At 37.8% G+C, this 14303-nt stretch overlaps 3 protein-coding genes across 3 annotated transcripts in view; 1 reads left to right on the forward strand and 2 right to left on the reverse strand.

Moving 5' to 3' along the window:
* The first annotated feature begins 235 nt into the window (after positions 1 to 235).
* Positions 236 to 4493, forward strand: Prp38 (pre-mRNA processing factor 38). The gene is made up of 3 exons (XM_046626314.2): positions 236 to 2550; positions 2719 to 3086; positions 3196 to 4493. The coding sequence occupies exons 1-3, from the start codon at positions 2387 to 2389 to the stop codon at positions 3558 to 3560; spliced, it is 897 nt and encodes a 298-aa protein (XP_046482270.1). The 5' UTR covers positions 236 to 2386; the 3' UTR covers positions 3561 to 4493.
* On the reverse strand, positions 4217 to 7309 carry Mon1 (vacuolar fusion protein MON1 homolog). The gene is made up of 7 exons (XM_046626029.2): positions 6908 to 7309; positions 6509 to 6831; positions 6065 to 6308; positions 5481 to 5765; positions 5215 to 5405; positions 5040 to 5142; positions 4217 to 4899 (listed from the first exon to the last, which is right to left on the reverse strand). Exons 1-7 carry the CDS (start codon positions 7175 to 7177, stop codon positions 4759 to 4761), a joined length of 1557 nt encoding a protein of 518 aa, XP_046481985.1. The 5' UTR covers positions 7178 to 7309; the 3' UTR covers positions 4217 to 4758.
* Positions 7310 to 7699: 390 nt separating this feature from the next.
* LOC124219149 (Mediator complex subunit 20) overlaps positions 7700 to 14303 on the reverse strand; it is a 101334-nt gene continuing 94730 nt past the window's right edge. The window contains exons 4-5 of the mRNA XM_046626347.2: positions 8502 to 8612; positions 7700 to 8374 (exon numbers count right to left, since the gene is read on the reverse strand). Of these exons, the coding sequence (XP_046482303.1) occupies positions 8282 to 8374; positions 8502 to 8612 (204 nt within the window). The 3' untranslated portion in view covers positions 7700 to 8281. The remainder of the gene's footprint in view (positions 8375 to 8501; positions 8613 to 14303) is intronic.

Genomic DNA, 14303 nt, shown 5'->3' on the forward strand with positions numbered 1-14303 from the left:
CACGCTAGCGATACGATACGTGCCTTCTACACGCACAACACTGATGACGTCATTCTACTAATAATGCGTCGGAGCTCCGCTCCCCGATTTGGGGGGGAGGGGAATAGAAAGTATAAGGTTCAAATCTGTGCCGCAGGAACCGCGCGGCGTCGACATAACCTTAGAACAACAACCAATCAGAACGCCTACAATATGAGACTTTTTCAAGACAAGGATTTTCATTGGCTCATGCATGCCGCGTGTCAATCGTTATGGCGGTCGATTCGAACTGTTCGTAGCATCCCGTCCCCCGCGCTCCATGAAAGTCGACGCAACCGTTGGTTGAAATGCGTTGCTGATTGTTGCTCACGCGCAATTTGGCAGCTGTGAAAATACCGTCGACACAACTTGGTGCAGTTTTATTGAAAAAAATTATAATAAAGAATTGATTTTATTGATTTCAAACTCACGGGATCACAATACATTCTGGGATATTCAATTTTTTCAACTTTCAGAAGCTTTTCACATTCAAATCAGTATGTAATTGGAAGAAAAGAAACCTTGGTTGAAACTGAACTTTCGCTCTGAATGAGGAGTTTGTGGATGGAATTAAATTAGAATTTCCAATTTGATTTCCTAACAGTATTCAGTAATACTATTGGTGTATTCAATCACGCATCATTGATGAATAATTTCTTTTTGAATTCATTTTAACCCGACATTCTTCACTTGAACCTATCAAATCATTTTATCACTAGCACAGCTCTTACACACCCATTCATATTTTTTATGGGACAGAAATTTCATGGCCATGTTAAGCTTTTCAAATCCGCTACGTATAGCACTACACCACATTAAATTTTCTAATTTATTTATAATATTGAAACTAAAAATGTATATGCAAAGTAAATTAGTTTAAAATTTTTATTTTAAGAAGTACATGAGAATAGACAGAAGTTTATTTCTTGGCTTCACGGACAGCCTTGCGTTCAGCTGCTCTCTTGAGCTGTGCCTTAGGCTTCAAATTGTGCTTCTTAGCAAAACGCTGGTTACGCAGGAATTTCAAATCCATCTGCAATGTTTGAAATGAATACAATTAGCGGCTTTCAGTGAAATTTTTGTGTGATAACATCTCATCTATCATCTACAGTTTAAATGTAATATTGCTCTTTACTATTTATCAACACATTCACTGATAGTTGTCTGTATGTATATGTCATACATAGAATGACTGGTTATTGAAGTTTACGATTATACATATTTTGTGCATCATACGGCTAATACACAATTCATAAATCCAGTGATATGAATGATGATACAGCTATAATTAGGAGTAGACAATCGTAGTCCACTCATAATAGAAGCCGATGGGAATATAAATCGAGGAAACTAAATTGAAAGTATATGGGTGTAGAGAATAAATGTAACTTACACCAAGGGTAGATTCGTGTCTGTACTTCTTTGGCTTTTTAATTCCATTGCGATGAGCTTTTCTGCCTGTAATTGACGCATAGGATATATAAAAAATTACCCCTGTTTGACGCAAACACACGATGAGATATTGACACTTGCATAGACAAATTTTTTAAATCCACCAGATTTTAGAAATCAATAATCCCAGAATTCTTTCAAGTGCCTAAGGTAATTGGTTAAATGATAAGATTAAAGTGGATAATTCGAACTTCATTAACCTAATGTCTTGACACGGTTAGCACAGATAAAGGGAAATATTAACCTGCATTTGAATCTTTGATACAGCTATGTAAGATTTATTGATAGAGTATTTCTGATAGTAAAAGAATCTACTTACTCTGATTGTGATTTGTGTGATTCTTTGACTTTGCCATTTCTGGGTATTCTCACGTGTACCTGTAAAAGAAAAATAATGTTACCTGACTGAGCAGCTAGGGCCTGGAAGTTTAAGGTTAGCCGCGACTTAAATCGTCATAAAATGTCGAACTTCGAATAAATAAAAAATGAAGAGTAGCTCTAAAGCCTCCATTAAAGTAATCGTGATATTTATTGATCATATTCTTGCACCAATTCTTAGGATTGCACGGATGATCGATAAAAAATTATTTATTATTGTCAAAACAGACATCTCACTCACCGGAAAGGGAAACGAGAAAGAAATACTTTGGCTCAGCGCCGCGACCGTCGATTCGTCGAAACCGAACGTGTAGACTTCTGCGGTGATGATATAAATTTGTTCTGACAATTAATAAAATTTTGTAAGGATTTACGAATTGATAAGGATATCATTTCAGTGAAAACATACATATGTAAACTTTTTCCAATTCGTTTTTTCATACTCAATTCTAATAGATGAATTCCATATTATTTCCAATGGTAAGTTACAGTCCTAGTTCCTCGTCCTAGTGACAAATGTAAATTCTTAACTTCAAAAATGGCGAACCGCACGGTAAAAGACGCGAAGTCTATTCGCGGTACAAATCCACAATATTTAGTAGAAAAAATAATCAGATCACGAATATACGATTCGAAATATTGGAAAGAAGAATGTTTTGCGTTAACCGCCGAACTTTTGGTCGACAAAGCGATGGAGTTGAAGTGAGTGCAGTTACATTTCTAACCTACATTTTGACACAACAGGTCTTGTTTGTTTATATTTGTTGAATCATAAGGTTCACGCGTCTCCTAATTTGGCTTAATTATATGAAAAAGAATCAAAACTTTTATAGATAACACATGAATTAACTACTTATTTTTCTGTTTTAGATATATCGGGGGAGTGTTTGGCGGCAATGTAAAGCCAACGCCATTCCTCTGTTTGATTCTGAAAATGCTTCAAATCCAACCAGAAAAGGATATCATAGTCGAATTCATCAAAAATGAAGAATTTAAGTATGTACGTGCCTTAGGAGCTTTGTACATGCGACTAACTGGCACCTCTGTTGATTGCTACAAATATTTGGAACCTTTATTCAACGACAATAGAAAATTGAGACGACAGAATAAGCAGGGTCAATATGAATTGATCCATATGGACGAATTCATTGATGAGCTACTCAGAGAGGAAAGATCGTGCGATGTTATTTTGCCCAGAATACAGAAGCGCCATGTTCTAGAAGAAAATAATGAAATAGGTTACTACTTTATGAACACTTAATTTTATTCAAACTTAAGGCGTTTATAATTCCCTCATCTATATTACCATTAATTGGAAGTGACAAACAAATGATTCAATTGTTTCAGAGGGAAAAATATCCGCACTCGAGGACGACATGGATGAGGGAATTGAGTCTTCAGATGACGAAGATGTGCCCGTAGTAAAGGAGGAAGTTCGTAAACGTACAGAAGACTTTGAAAGAGAGCGTCACAGGGATCGAGAAAAGAGACATGCTCGCCCCGAGAAAAAAGTAGAAAGGGAAAAACGGCGGTCCAGAAGTAGGGAGCGGGAAAGAGACAGGAGGGAACGTAAACGAAGCAAATCTCCTAAACTGTATTCCTCATCGTCACACAAAGATAAAGATCGTGATAAGGATAGGCACAGAAGGGACGACAGGGAGAAAGAAAGAGATCGAGATCGTCGGAGAGAACGAGAGCGGCCTAGGCACTAACACACCTCACTATGAGAGAATACAAATTTACAATGAAAAATTAATACCAAATTGTCATTTTTGTAAGTAACTTCATATTTGTATGACTAACGAGATCAACTTGTACACCTTGATCATTAAAAGAATTCTGTGTCGTAACAATATTGAAAAGGGATTCATCATTCTAGCGAAAGATTCTGTAATTAGCATAAAAATGATTTGAAATACATCATTTCATACATATGTTTTTTGTTATATCTTTGTTCTCAAGTTGCCAGAGCTTAAAATAAAACGATAACTGTACTTAGCTAATTACAGTTTAATAATATTAAAATTACATAATTTTTTTAACTAACTGCTACATAGTAGCTTACCCGAACATTGTTTCAGTGGAGTGTGAGTATCCACGATACTCGGGTATCGAATTAATTGGGAAAGCTATTTAGTATTACAGATTGTGGATCATTTCATGTTTTATGCCTGTATACGAATAACCGACATTGAAAAATTCGGTTTCATACATTTTTTAGAATGTACAGATTGGTTCAAAACATTGCAGTAGCATTGCAAATTCTTTTTGGATTTTCGAGATATCAAAGGTAAAAACAGTGCATAATCATAAAAGAATATTTTCTTAACATGGCCATAATGCCACTGAACTGCGTAAGTCGGTAATATCTAAATAACCGATATTTCATCTATTTTATGCGATATTTACATATTTTAAGTTTGTATTACTTTGTAATAAAGTAACTACCAAATCTCAAATTTCATAATTATAAATAGTGAGCAAAATATAGTATACAATATACACTTAAAGATACGAAGGAATGGGCGATTAGTCGTGCAATTAGTCACGTATAAGACTCCTATATTTAGGGAGCTTCTAGGGAATACAATTCTCGGATGCGTCAAAAATAGGTTTTTCGATCGCAAATATACGGATGGAGGAAATCATCTCAAAAATAAATATTTCCATCAACCGAAATCAAATTGAACATGATTTGCTGCATTTCTTAAATCTTAACGTACCTAGTCATAGCCTTTTGAAATTATACATTCTACGTTATATTACCTTTCTTCCTTCCCAATTTTTACAATTTTCATACATCGTCGATACCAAAACTTTGTAACAAAATTTCTTGCAGCACATTCACAGTTACTACAGTGCAACAGCTGAGTCATTTGAGCCTTTTTTGTCCATAATTTCAAATTCTTGCTAGAACGTTGGTGAATTCAATATAAATAATCTTTCTTCTTCCTTCTTTATCCATTTCAGCAATTTGCTTACAGAATTTATCGCATCTGGTTTAGTCACCAGTGGTTCAAAAGTCAAATACAATTCGAAACCTGACGTTACCTGAAAAAAATCAAAGCTGAATTGCAAATCTTGTCACAAATGAAATATGAATATTCATACTAATACTAGTGCGTTATTGATACTAGTAATCATCGAAGCAAATGTTTTAAATACTTTAAACAAATTATTCTACACCTTACCCATGCTAACATTGTTTCTTTGTCCAATTGTTGGAATATCAACTTCAGTGGTCGATTTGGGGCATGCAGTCTGTGATGAAGGCACTGATAGAGTCCCAATAGTCTGAAATTTATAATAAAAATATTAACGCACTGCTAAAAATCATATTATTTTTTTTTTAATACAAAAATTTACCGTTCGATTTCTTCATCTGTTGTATATGGCGGTTGAAAACCAGGACTCCAGAATTGTGCCGTACTTTTACATTTGTACAAGACATGTCGCATCTCAGGTAAACCAATTTCTGCTGTTGTGATGGATGCTTTGTTCATTGACTCATTGATGGCTTCCAAACAATTTGTCCTTCGTAATTTCTCAACTATTTTCTAATGAGAAATTAGCAAGATATGATAATCAATAATAGATCATCTTCTTCAATGAATTCATAAGAGTTTTCTTACTTGCTTGGCATCCGATAGAGAATAGAACACGTCTTTGTCGACAGTCAGAAGTAATAAACAAGCTTGGCAATCCTCTGCCAGGTACGAAACATGACCGTGCATAAACCCATTGGGATCAAACTTGGGCAAACATATTGGCGTCCAGCTTTCTACCGTTTTGAACGACTCCGAGCTGGCGACCAAATTTTGGATCAAATGCAAGTCAGCAGGGTGTATGAAATATTTTTTCATTCTGACCAATGTTACCAGCTGATTATTAGCCAGTAGTATCGCAAACACCAGATTCTGAAATTTTTTTTATCAGTGAGCTCATTGTTATTTTTATCCCATGTAAGTTTTATATAAATTTTGCTATAAGACAGGTAGATAAATAGATATTTTTATTTTATCCATAGCAATGCTGGATAAGATGGTGAATCAAAGCAAGTATACATGACACAATGAAGAAGAAATAAAATGAAGATTTACAACACAGGGAGTACTACAAACAAAATAATAATAAAAGACAGGCTTGATAAGAGAGACAAATATAGAACGTTACGTTTTTGAATCACTCAAGGTACACAAACACTGTGCTTCCTCACCTTAATTTTGCCACAAGTTTGAACAATGGTTTGACTAATAGCATCCCTCATGGAGGGCAACAAAGGCAAGCACTTAATAGCACCTAGAAAAAAGGCTGGCTCTTTATCCATAAAATTCAACAAATGATCGATTAACCTCTCGCTGCCTGTCAATAATCTTCGCAAATCAAAGTTTCGCCTCTGTTCGTAAACCCTCGTCAGATGAGATTGTGTGAGGACGGAAACTATTTGATTATACACATATCTGTAAGCAAAATTTAGGTCTATTGAATGGGTTCAATGAAAATAGTCAGTGAACAATATGAACAAAGATATTAAAAAGAAACTAAACTTATTTCTATTTTCACACATAATTAGAAATACCGATATCTTGAGGAAAAGAAGTATCATGACTCTGTAATAAAGAATTGCATATTGTAAGAATGAATTCTGCAATAAACTCACGTTAGCTGTAAAACTAGCTGTGGCACACTTTCCAGTGTTTTAGATACAGTGACTAAGATAAGTGGACCTTTGACAACGAAAACGAAATTAGTATCGCCCGCGTGGACCGATCTGATCATGTCGTTACCAGCTTGAACGAATGAAACTAACGCCTGCATAACGCCCATAAGTGTGACGAGTTTATCCTCGGAGCTGTGCCTTGAGTAAATGGGTTTTCCCGCCTGGCTCAGTATGAATATATGCTTTCTCTGTGCTAGCCACGTCGTGTTCCTCAGTGGGTCAATTTCCAGACTATTCAAACTGAGCTGCTGCGTGTTGTCCTCCTAAAAAATGGGAAATCTGCGTACTGAGCAATTTGAATTCGACCCCTCCTGTCAGGTTAGAGGTTAGGAGACTCACGAGCTCCAAATCGTCGGGAGGTTCAGGCTTTGGCTCCGTGGGGCTGACCGCCGTTGGCGTCGGCGGGGCCTCTCGAATGTCCTCCTGGAGTTCGGATATCGTGCTAGTCGTGCTTTCCTTCATTTGCCTGTCGTCTATGCTATTGCTCATTTCCTGCTCGTATTCCTCGAAACTATCAGTCGTCACTAGCATCGTCTCGGCCGAAGCCCCAGGCTCGATTCCTGGCTCGGCTATAACGTCGTCGACACCAGGTGCCTCGGGATTGGCCATTTTTACGCTAATTTAATTAGTCGACTCACGGTTCACACTTTTCCTACAAAATTGACGTTTGTCAATCATCAGCCGGCCATGACAGCGCGGCCAACATGTTTGCGACCAACATCACGTCGTCGCTGTTATCTTTATGCACGTCGCCCACTGGGAGCCCCTGCTATTGCGCAACGCTGCCAACGCCATGCAACGACTTGACAAAATATCCCTAGATTATCAGCGGGAATATATCAATCGGTTCAAACTCCGTCCTTGGAGCAAAAGCTGTGTCCAACGCAAAATTAAAATTCAATTAGGTACAATTGTCAAACAAATATTTGAAACGTATGGATCGAATAAAGAATTCGGTCACTCTATTCTTACTTCAGTCATTTGCATGCGTGCGGGAAATTCTTTGACATACAATAGCCGTTATATCGATGATTCGTACACAATATCCTTGACTGAAAATTGCGTAATGTGTGGACGAAAAATTACAAAAAAAACACGCACCTACATTATCAGTATGCATATGGATATTTTTATTTTCAATCGCGTTTTCAGAAGAGTTATCAGAAACTTTTGAAATTACTGTGTCTGAAACTGATTAATCATAACCTGCTGATTATCACTATGTATGCACAAGTCAAATATATTACATGCAAAAAATTATCGAAAACAACTTATAGGCATGTGACAGGAATTTCTGGAACTTACTTATTTATCACAATATCAATTCGTATATAAATGTTACATATATTTGTCAACTTCAGTGTGATTAGGAAGAAACATAATCTCGTTTCAAAAGTTTTGGAACTATTCTTCAAGGTTCCCCTGCCTAAAAATAAAACTTGGAAGACGCCTTGAGCATTCATAAATTCTTCTTATTAATTCAATGAAGCTTTTACATGCCGATCGAAACTCTTTATTCGTGAATGCGATGACATACCAATAGATTTTAATACTGAGCATAATTATCTATGTTAAAAATTCATACAAGACGGGTAAGATTTTTGGATTTCTATTTAATCTCCCGATTATAAGTATCATAAAGTTGAATAAGACACAGAGATTAAGTCTTTTTGGGATGTTGTAACACTGTATTTGACGATAAGTGACTGTAGCTTATATGACGCTGGTAGATTTTCTGTACTGTCCAAAATGCTCCAAATATTGCTGTATGGTATCCATAGGTTGATAAATCTCATTCATTCGATTCTGTAACATGTTTTAAACAAATTACAACAATTCACTTTATCCCGTAGTTATAAATTGCCAGGGGTTTATTTTCAAATTTCAGTCGTAAAAAGGAGAGTCGTATATATATTATCTTCGTTTATCTTACTTGTAAATACTGAGGAGCTTGATTCGGTACAGCTGATCCGAGGAAACCTTGTAGAAATTCTCTCATCAACTCCCACGAGCTACCCGGAATGACGCAGGGCCGATATTCGACCTGTGAAAGATTGTTTATTCAAATCTGTTATTATGAATTATTTTTCAGGATGACACGATCATTTTTTAAGATGAAGCGAACCATTGGGCAAAAAAAAAAAGTGAAGAAAAATCCCCCCGAAGCGTAATGTTTCGATCAAAAGAAATTATTTTATAAATATACATAGAAGGCGATCGATAAATGGGGTTCGATGAACCGTATGATAGAAATTTATTACAGGAGAAATGTTATTACGTCAGCTTGAAGAAAACAATGATATTCGCGCACCTTTTGACTTCGTTTCTAACTTATTCTTAAATCAACAGAACCTTCATAGCGTTGGCGTAACTCGCCGGTTGTGTGTAATGCAGAAATATTGATTTAGCCAAATGAATGCTCAACGTTGTTTAGAGGCTTGAAAATTTATCCTACGACGCAGAGACGTCAATGGGACTAAATATTTAGATTTCAAGAAGATTTCTGTTATGAACCTCGGTTTAAGCGCCAATCTGCTGATTAGTATAACACCCAGGGAGCTGCGTAACCGCGTTGTAGAATTCCACGTAGAGAGATTAAAGCTCGCGGATTTTTCATCGGCTTGATATGAACGTGACGACATTTCGCGACAGGCCTTCGAAGAAATCAAATATGTACATAATTGTACTAACATAGATTCCAAAGTTCATCGCAAACCGAGATTATCACACTGTCCTTCTTCTTTCTCGCGTATCGCAAATACAATCAGCCTAAGACATTTGTAAGGTCAGCATGCAATTATATATCTAAGTAGGTACGTGCACGCATTGCGGTTAAAATTTACTTACACACGCTACAAACATTTTTTCACCATGAAGCCTCGCGGAAAGTTGTGCGAAATGTGTAATAATACAGGATAGCAGAGACGCGAGAATTCGACATTGAAAAAATTCCATTTCCGCCGCGGTATTTTTTGAATTACTCGTCTTCACCCAGCTCTTCGCATTGTCTCACCGACGGTACCTTATTTTTCATCGTTTTACTCCACTACTGGGAAATTTCTGTATGATAAAAAAGTACGTCCCACCTTATTATACCTATGAAATCTACGTTTTTCCGCAACTCAATTTACGAATTATATGCGTAGAACGATCTCGCGATTCCAATAAAGCATGAAAATGCAATAATTTTTTAGATCGAGGAGTTCAGGGCTTCGTGTATTCTTCGGCATGTTCCCCCTTTTATTTTTCATATCTGTGTGCACGCGGGCTGGTTCTGTACACATACATCGACCTGATCTCGACAGCTTCCATTTCGAACCTCATACCATTTGCCGATTATTCAGCGCCGCAGCTACGAGCTTTTTGGTAAGCAAAAATCACGCGAGCACGAAAATATGTAGGGAACAAGAAATCCGGGGGCTCAGAGATAATGAGATTTTTTCCTCTCCTCACCTCCGTTTTTTCCCCCTAATGTTTTATTTCCTACATGTTTTTCTTCATTCTTCTAAGCCCATAACAAGAGATGTTTCATAGCAAGATTTGGATGTTTCTTTTACCGCTGTAATATCGCTCGGCAGCTTGCGGGGAGGAAAAATAAAAGGAGAAGAAATTGAGGAAGAGAAAAAACAAAAAAAAATAAAAAATAATGTCAACCTCAGGATTATAACTCGGCAACCGGAACCAAGAAGTGATATTATTTTTTACACACGAGCTTAAGGGATATCGCACAGCGAAAAACTTTTTCCTCTCGAGCTTATATCTGGCCGCAGATCCAGGATCATGAGGAAAAAATTCGCATGCAGGAGTATGTGACATAAATTTTGTTTACCGAAAGTTATTAGTAATCTTTGCAGCGTAGTTCGGTGTGTCAAATCCTCAACCGAAGCGGCCAGTCGACCGAACGCAATGTTATATTAAAAATGGCGGCTTTTAAAGGGGCGATAGATCGACTAGGAACCTCCGATAAACGAGGTATAATAGTTGGGTGGATAAAACCCCTTTTCTTTCCGGAGCATCATCAGAATATAACGTTGAAAAAGTGAAGTGAAAGAAGGATCATAGTAATAACGTGTAACAAAGAGTCTCGGTTGAGTCTCGCGCAGAGTATTAGAGCGTTATTAAACGCTTATAATCTTTCAATGGCGATTGGCGATATTCTGCCTTAGATCTGAACTAAGTTCACAAGATTGTTTCGCAGACCGAAGGCTCGGGGTAAAAGCTGCAATGCCAACGTTCTGCGGGTGGAAGTAATATTTTAAAATCTATAACGCGCGGATAAGCTCAATTATCTTTGCGGTCTGCTGAACGTTGGGAGTCGCGAATTCCACGGATCCGGGATGGAAACAAAGCGACGAATTTAATCCGGATTGATTAAGAGCGCTACTGCGTGGAGGGTCTCGCAACTTTTTAGGGGGAAACTTTTCGGATTAGAGGTGCTTGAATTTTTTCCCCCCTTCTTCCACTTTTTCTCTCCTCGTTCATCTTTTCTTTTCATTACGGCTTTGAAGCGGTTCTATTCGCACGGGATTTATTACCTGTGCAAGTATCAGACGCACACCTTCTTTCACAGTCTCCTTAAAGTGAAATTTCGTTTAAAATACGCTCGGATAAAAGATCGTTACGAACGTCGCAACGCTGCATCGGAGGTTTTAGAAGATAACAATGATCGGTATGCGGAACATATCGGAAAAATTATGTGACATCAGCCATGTATATACCTAATTCCAAGTCTCAGCATGATGCCGAAAGCTAAGGATACGTAAATTGAAGCGCTAATAGGGCAAGAAAAAACCGATTTTGCAGCGCTTCGCGTTTTTGCAAACATTAGTCAACGCTACCATGCACCAACTAGGTAAATCAATGATGAAAAATTCCTATAAACGATTTACGTGTGAATCATTCGTAAAAAATGTGGACATTTATTTGACCAAAATACCGACACGAAATTATATTGAAAACGTGTAAATTATCGACGTGATCGTCAATTGATTACGCGGTGTCGTAAAGTGTTTTTCATTCTTTTAATCCATTACCGGGTGCAATCGAAAATGAAACTGATAATGGAACGAATGTACGTATATGATATTGTAAAAATGTCTGTACTGTTCCGGAGCCGAAAAATTGTACAGTTGCAAAAGTTGGGAAATATCAATTCAGGTCTGTTCTGCAATAGACAATACTTTTTATCCTGGATTGGGATGGAAAATTGACGAATGAAAATTCGCATATAAGCTATACAGGTTCCCTTTATCCTCGATTCGCCGAACAACGACCGACTTTTGAAGCAGCACCGGAGGCAGTCCGTAGTTGTATTAATCGATTCTGCCTCGTGGGCTTTTCATTCGCGCAGAGAATTAATTCTTCTCTTTCTTTTTTTTGTTTTTTCTTTTTAAATCAGCAGGATTGGATTGAAACCAAAAAAATCGCGAAACCATAACGACGTAGAAAGAATTAAAATTGGTACATACAATATTTGCCGAGCCGTACAGATTGTTTATTACGGTATTAATGATATGATAAAACGCTGATTAGTCAGCGTATTGACATTGCCGTAAGGAGCTAAAGAGAAAATGATATTAGAATGAAAAAGAAAGGTGAAAAGCGGCGCAGTAAAGTATGAAATCTATTTCGAAAAGTCAAGAATTTCCTACATGAATCGTGGTGAAAATTTAAATCATCCAACGACAGCGGTTATATTTTTCTTTCCCCAAGTTTTCCTCTTCCTGCGACTAAACGGAAACGAAGAGTTTCTTTTTAACGTCTTTACTGCACCCCGTCGTTCCTTGGCTTACTTATGGTGGATAAAGTTGGTTTCTTCATCCGAGGAAGATGACGAAGCTGAGCCCAGCCTGACCTCGTCAAACCCAAAATAACAGAAGTGCAGAGAAGAGAAAAGAAAGGTTGTAGGATCAGGGAAACTGTTTTCTTTGAGGGGGAGAAACGGCGCGCAGTAAAACCTCGCCAGATCTCTCTGGGGGTGAATCTTGGTAAGAAGTGAATTATTTATATGGAGTCTCACCGGCGTTACGTTATTCACCGAAAACGTTTAACGTACAAATTGAGCCGCCGCACGAGCAGTAAAATTACTGAATAACTTCTAAAAACTTTTCCGTCTCCCGCTATACATATACGTATATATATATATATATATATATATACATGTATATGTATTTATACCTTAAACCCTATTGCATACCTAAAAGTTTCAAAGATTCAAATCTTCGGCATAATACGCTATGATTTTTAACGCGTTATGTGCAGACTCGAATACCAGGCACACGTATACGTACACCTGCTCCGAATTGCATCCCTGAATCCATATTGAACTTGTGCAAGTAAGCTGCGCTTGCATTCGAGCCGACACACGATGCGCCCATATATACGCTGCAGGGAGAACAAACATGTTCCGTACTTATAGACGAAGGACGAAACGAACGTCCCAGGTGGATTGGGAAGCGACAAATTGTAACGACGTCCCCGGAGGCTTACACGCATATATGTATATGTATAAACGTATATACACATATATATATATATATATATATATATGTATGTACATAGACGGGGTGGGTACGCCATCTGTAAACGCGCATGAATACGTATAATAGATACGTAGTTGTGTAGTATAATACAGGTCGGTTATACGCGTGTACATTAACACAGGGAGGCGAACCGAGGTATTATAGGTCCTCCGATACCCATCTGCAACCACGGCCATACAGTTTCCGAGGCTGTTCCGCAGGCATGTATCAATAATCCACGTGTTTCTTCCCAGATTCACAGTCAGCGTCTATACAAGGGACATCCGATGTGACTGAAGTTGGTAACGTTACTGTAACGATGCATGTTCAAGAAAAATCTTTGCTTCGAATCATTAGAATTGTCTGAAATTGAGTAAACCATACCGAACCAAATATACCCATATTCTTGAAAAGCCAACTTCTTGACAGTCGTTCTAAAATCGCAAAATAATGAATTTCTTCCTGATGTTTCGTGACGTTAACGTTACTAATGGATTCAAGCTTTTGATATCCGATGATGAGGTATTTTCTTGCAGGATAAAAGTGCGGTTCGTCAGTGATTTCGATATCTTTCTGACGACCAAATTCCGAATAACGTTTTCTTGACTTTGGTACGACGCGATTCGCCCTAAGGTGGTGCAAACTCCTGCCTGAGTATTCCTAGCATCCCCTTAAGCGGACATGACTTAAGTCGGGTTGAGGGGTGGCTATTTGTGTCGTCGGAGGAAGATTTGTCGCTGGAAATAGGCGATGCATGCAACACCTACGACGCAGAGGGTGGGGTGGGTGTCAACCACCACCCCCCAAGTGGGTAAAGTCTGCGATCGATCGATAACGTGTAGTTATCTTAGATACCCGCAAACCCCATCCTTCGCTACACGGCATGCATCTCGAAAAGTTTGAATATTGAAGGAACGAGGCGTTTGCCCCGATACTTAAGTCAATGCTGTCATAGATTTAGCATAGGACTCGTATTTAGTATCGTATAGACTTCTCTGGAAATGATCATCGCGAATTTAGAAATGATTTGGACAAGCGATCGTACTTCAGATTTTATCACAGTTGAAAAGTTTCTCGTTTTTATTCCGGTTCTCCAGACAAGACGATAGTTGAATAGTTAATTTAGCAAAAAAAGAAAAAAAAAATTGCAAAACGATTGCCGAATTATTCATCCGGTTTGTAAGTTTGTTACAGATATCTTCGCTTCGTTTATT

This window comes from Neodiprion pinetum, chromosome 1 (genome assembly GCF_021155775.2).
Source record: "Neodiprion pinetum isolate iyNeoPine1 chromosome 1, iyNeoPine1.2, whole genome shotgun sequence".
Taxonomy (NCBI): Eukaryota; Metazoa; Arthropoda; class Insecta; order Hymenoptera; family Diprionidae; genus Neodiprion; species Neodiprion pinetum.

What these genes read in the sequence shown, in the direction of transcription:
- Prp38 (XM_046626314.2), top strand. Translation starts at nt 2,387, where the DNA reads ATGGCGAACCGCACGGTAAAAGACGCGAAGTCTATTCGCGGTACAAAT. An exon ending in GACAAAGCGATGGAGTTGAA is followed by an intron (nt 2,551 to 2,718) that starts GTGAGTGCAGTT and finishes TTTCTGTTTTAG; the next exon opens with ATATATCGGGGGAGTGTTTG. An exon ending in AGAAGAAAATAATGAAATAG is followed by an intron (nt 3,087 to 3,195) that starts GTTACTACTTTA and finishes CAATTGTTTCAG; the next exon opens with AGGGAAAAATATCCGCACTC.
- Mon1 (XM_046626029.2), bottom strand. Translation starts at nt 7,177, where the DNA reads ATGGCCAATCCCGAGGCACCTGGTGTCGACGACGTTATAGCCGAGCCA. An exon ending in CAGCTAGTTTTACAGCTAAC is followed by an intron (nt 6,309 to 6,508) that starts GTGAGTTTATTG and finishes TTTTGCTTACAG; the next exon opens with ATATGTGTATAATCAAATAG. An exon ending in AAACTTGTGGCAAAATTAAG is followed by an intron (nt 5,766 to 6,064) that starts GTGAGGAAGCAC and finishes AAAAAATTTCAG; the next exon opens with AATCTGGTGTTTGCGATACT.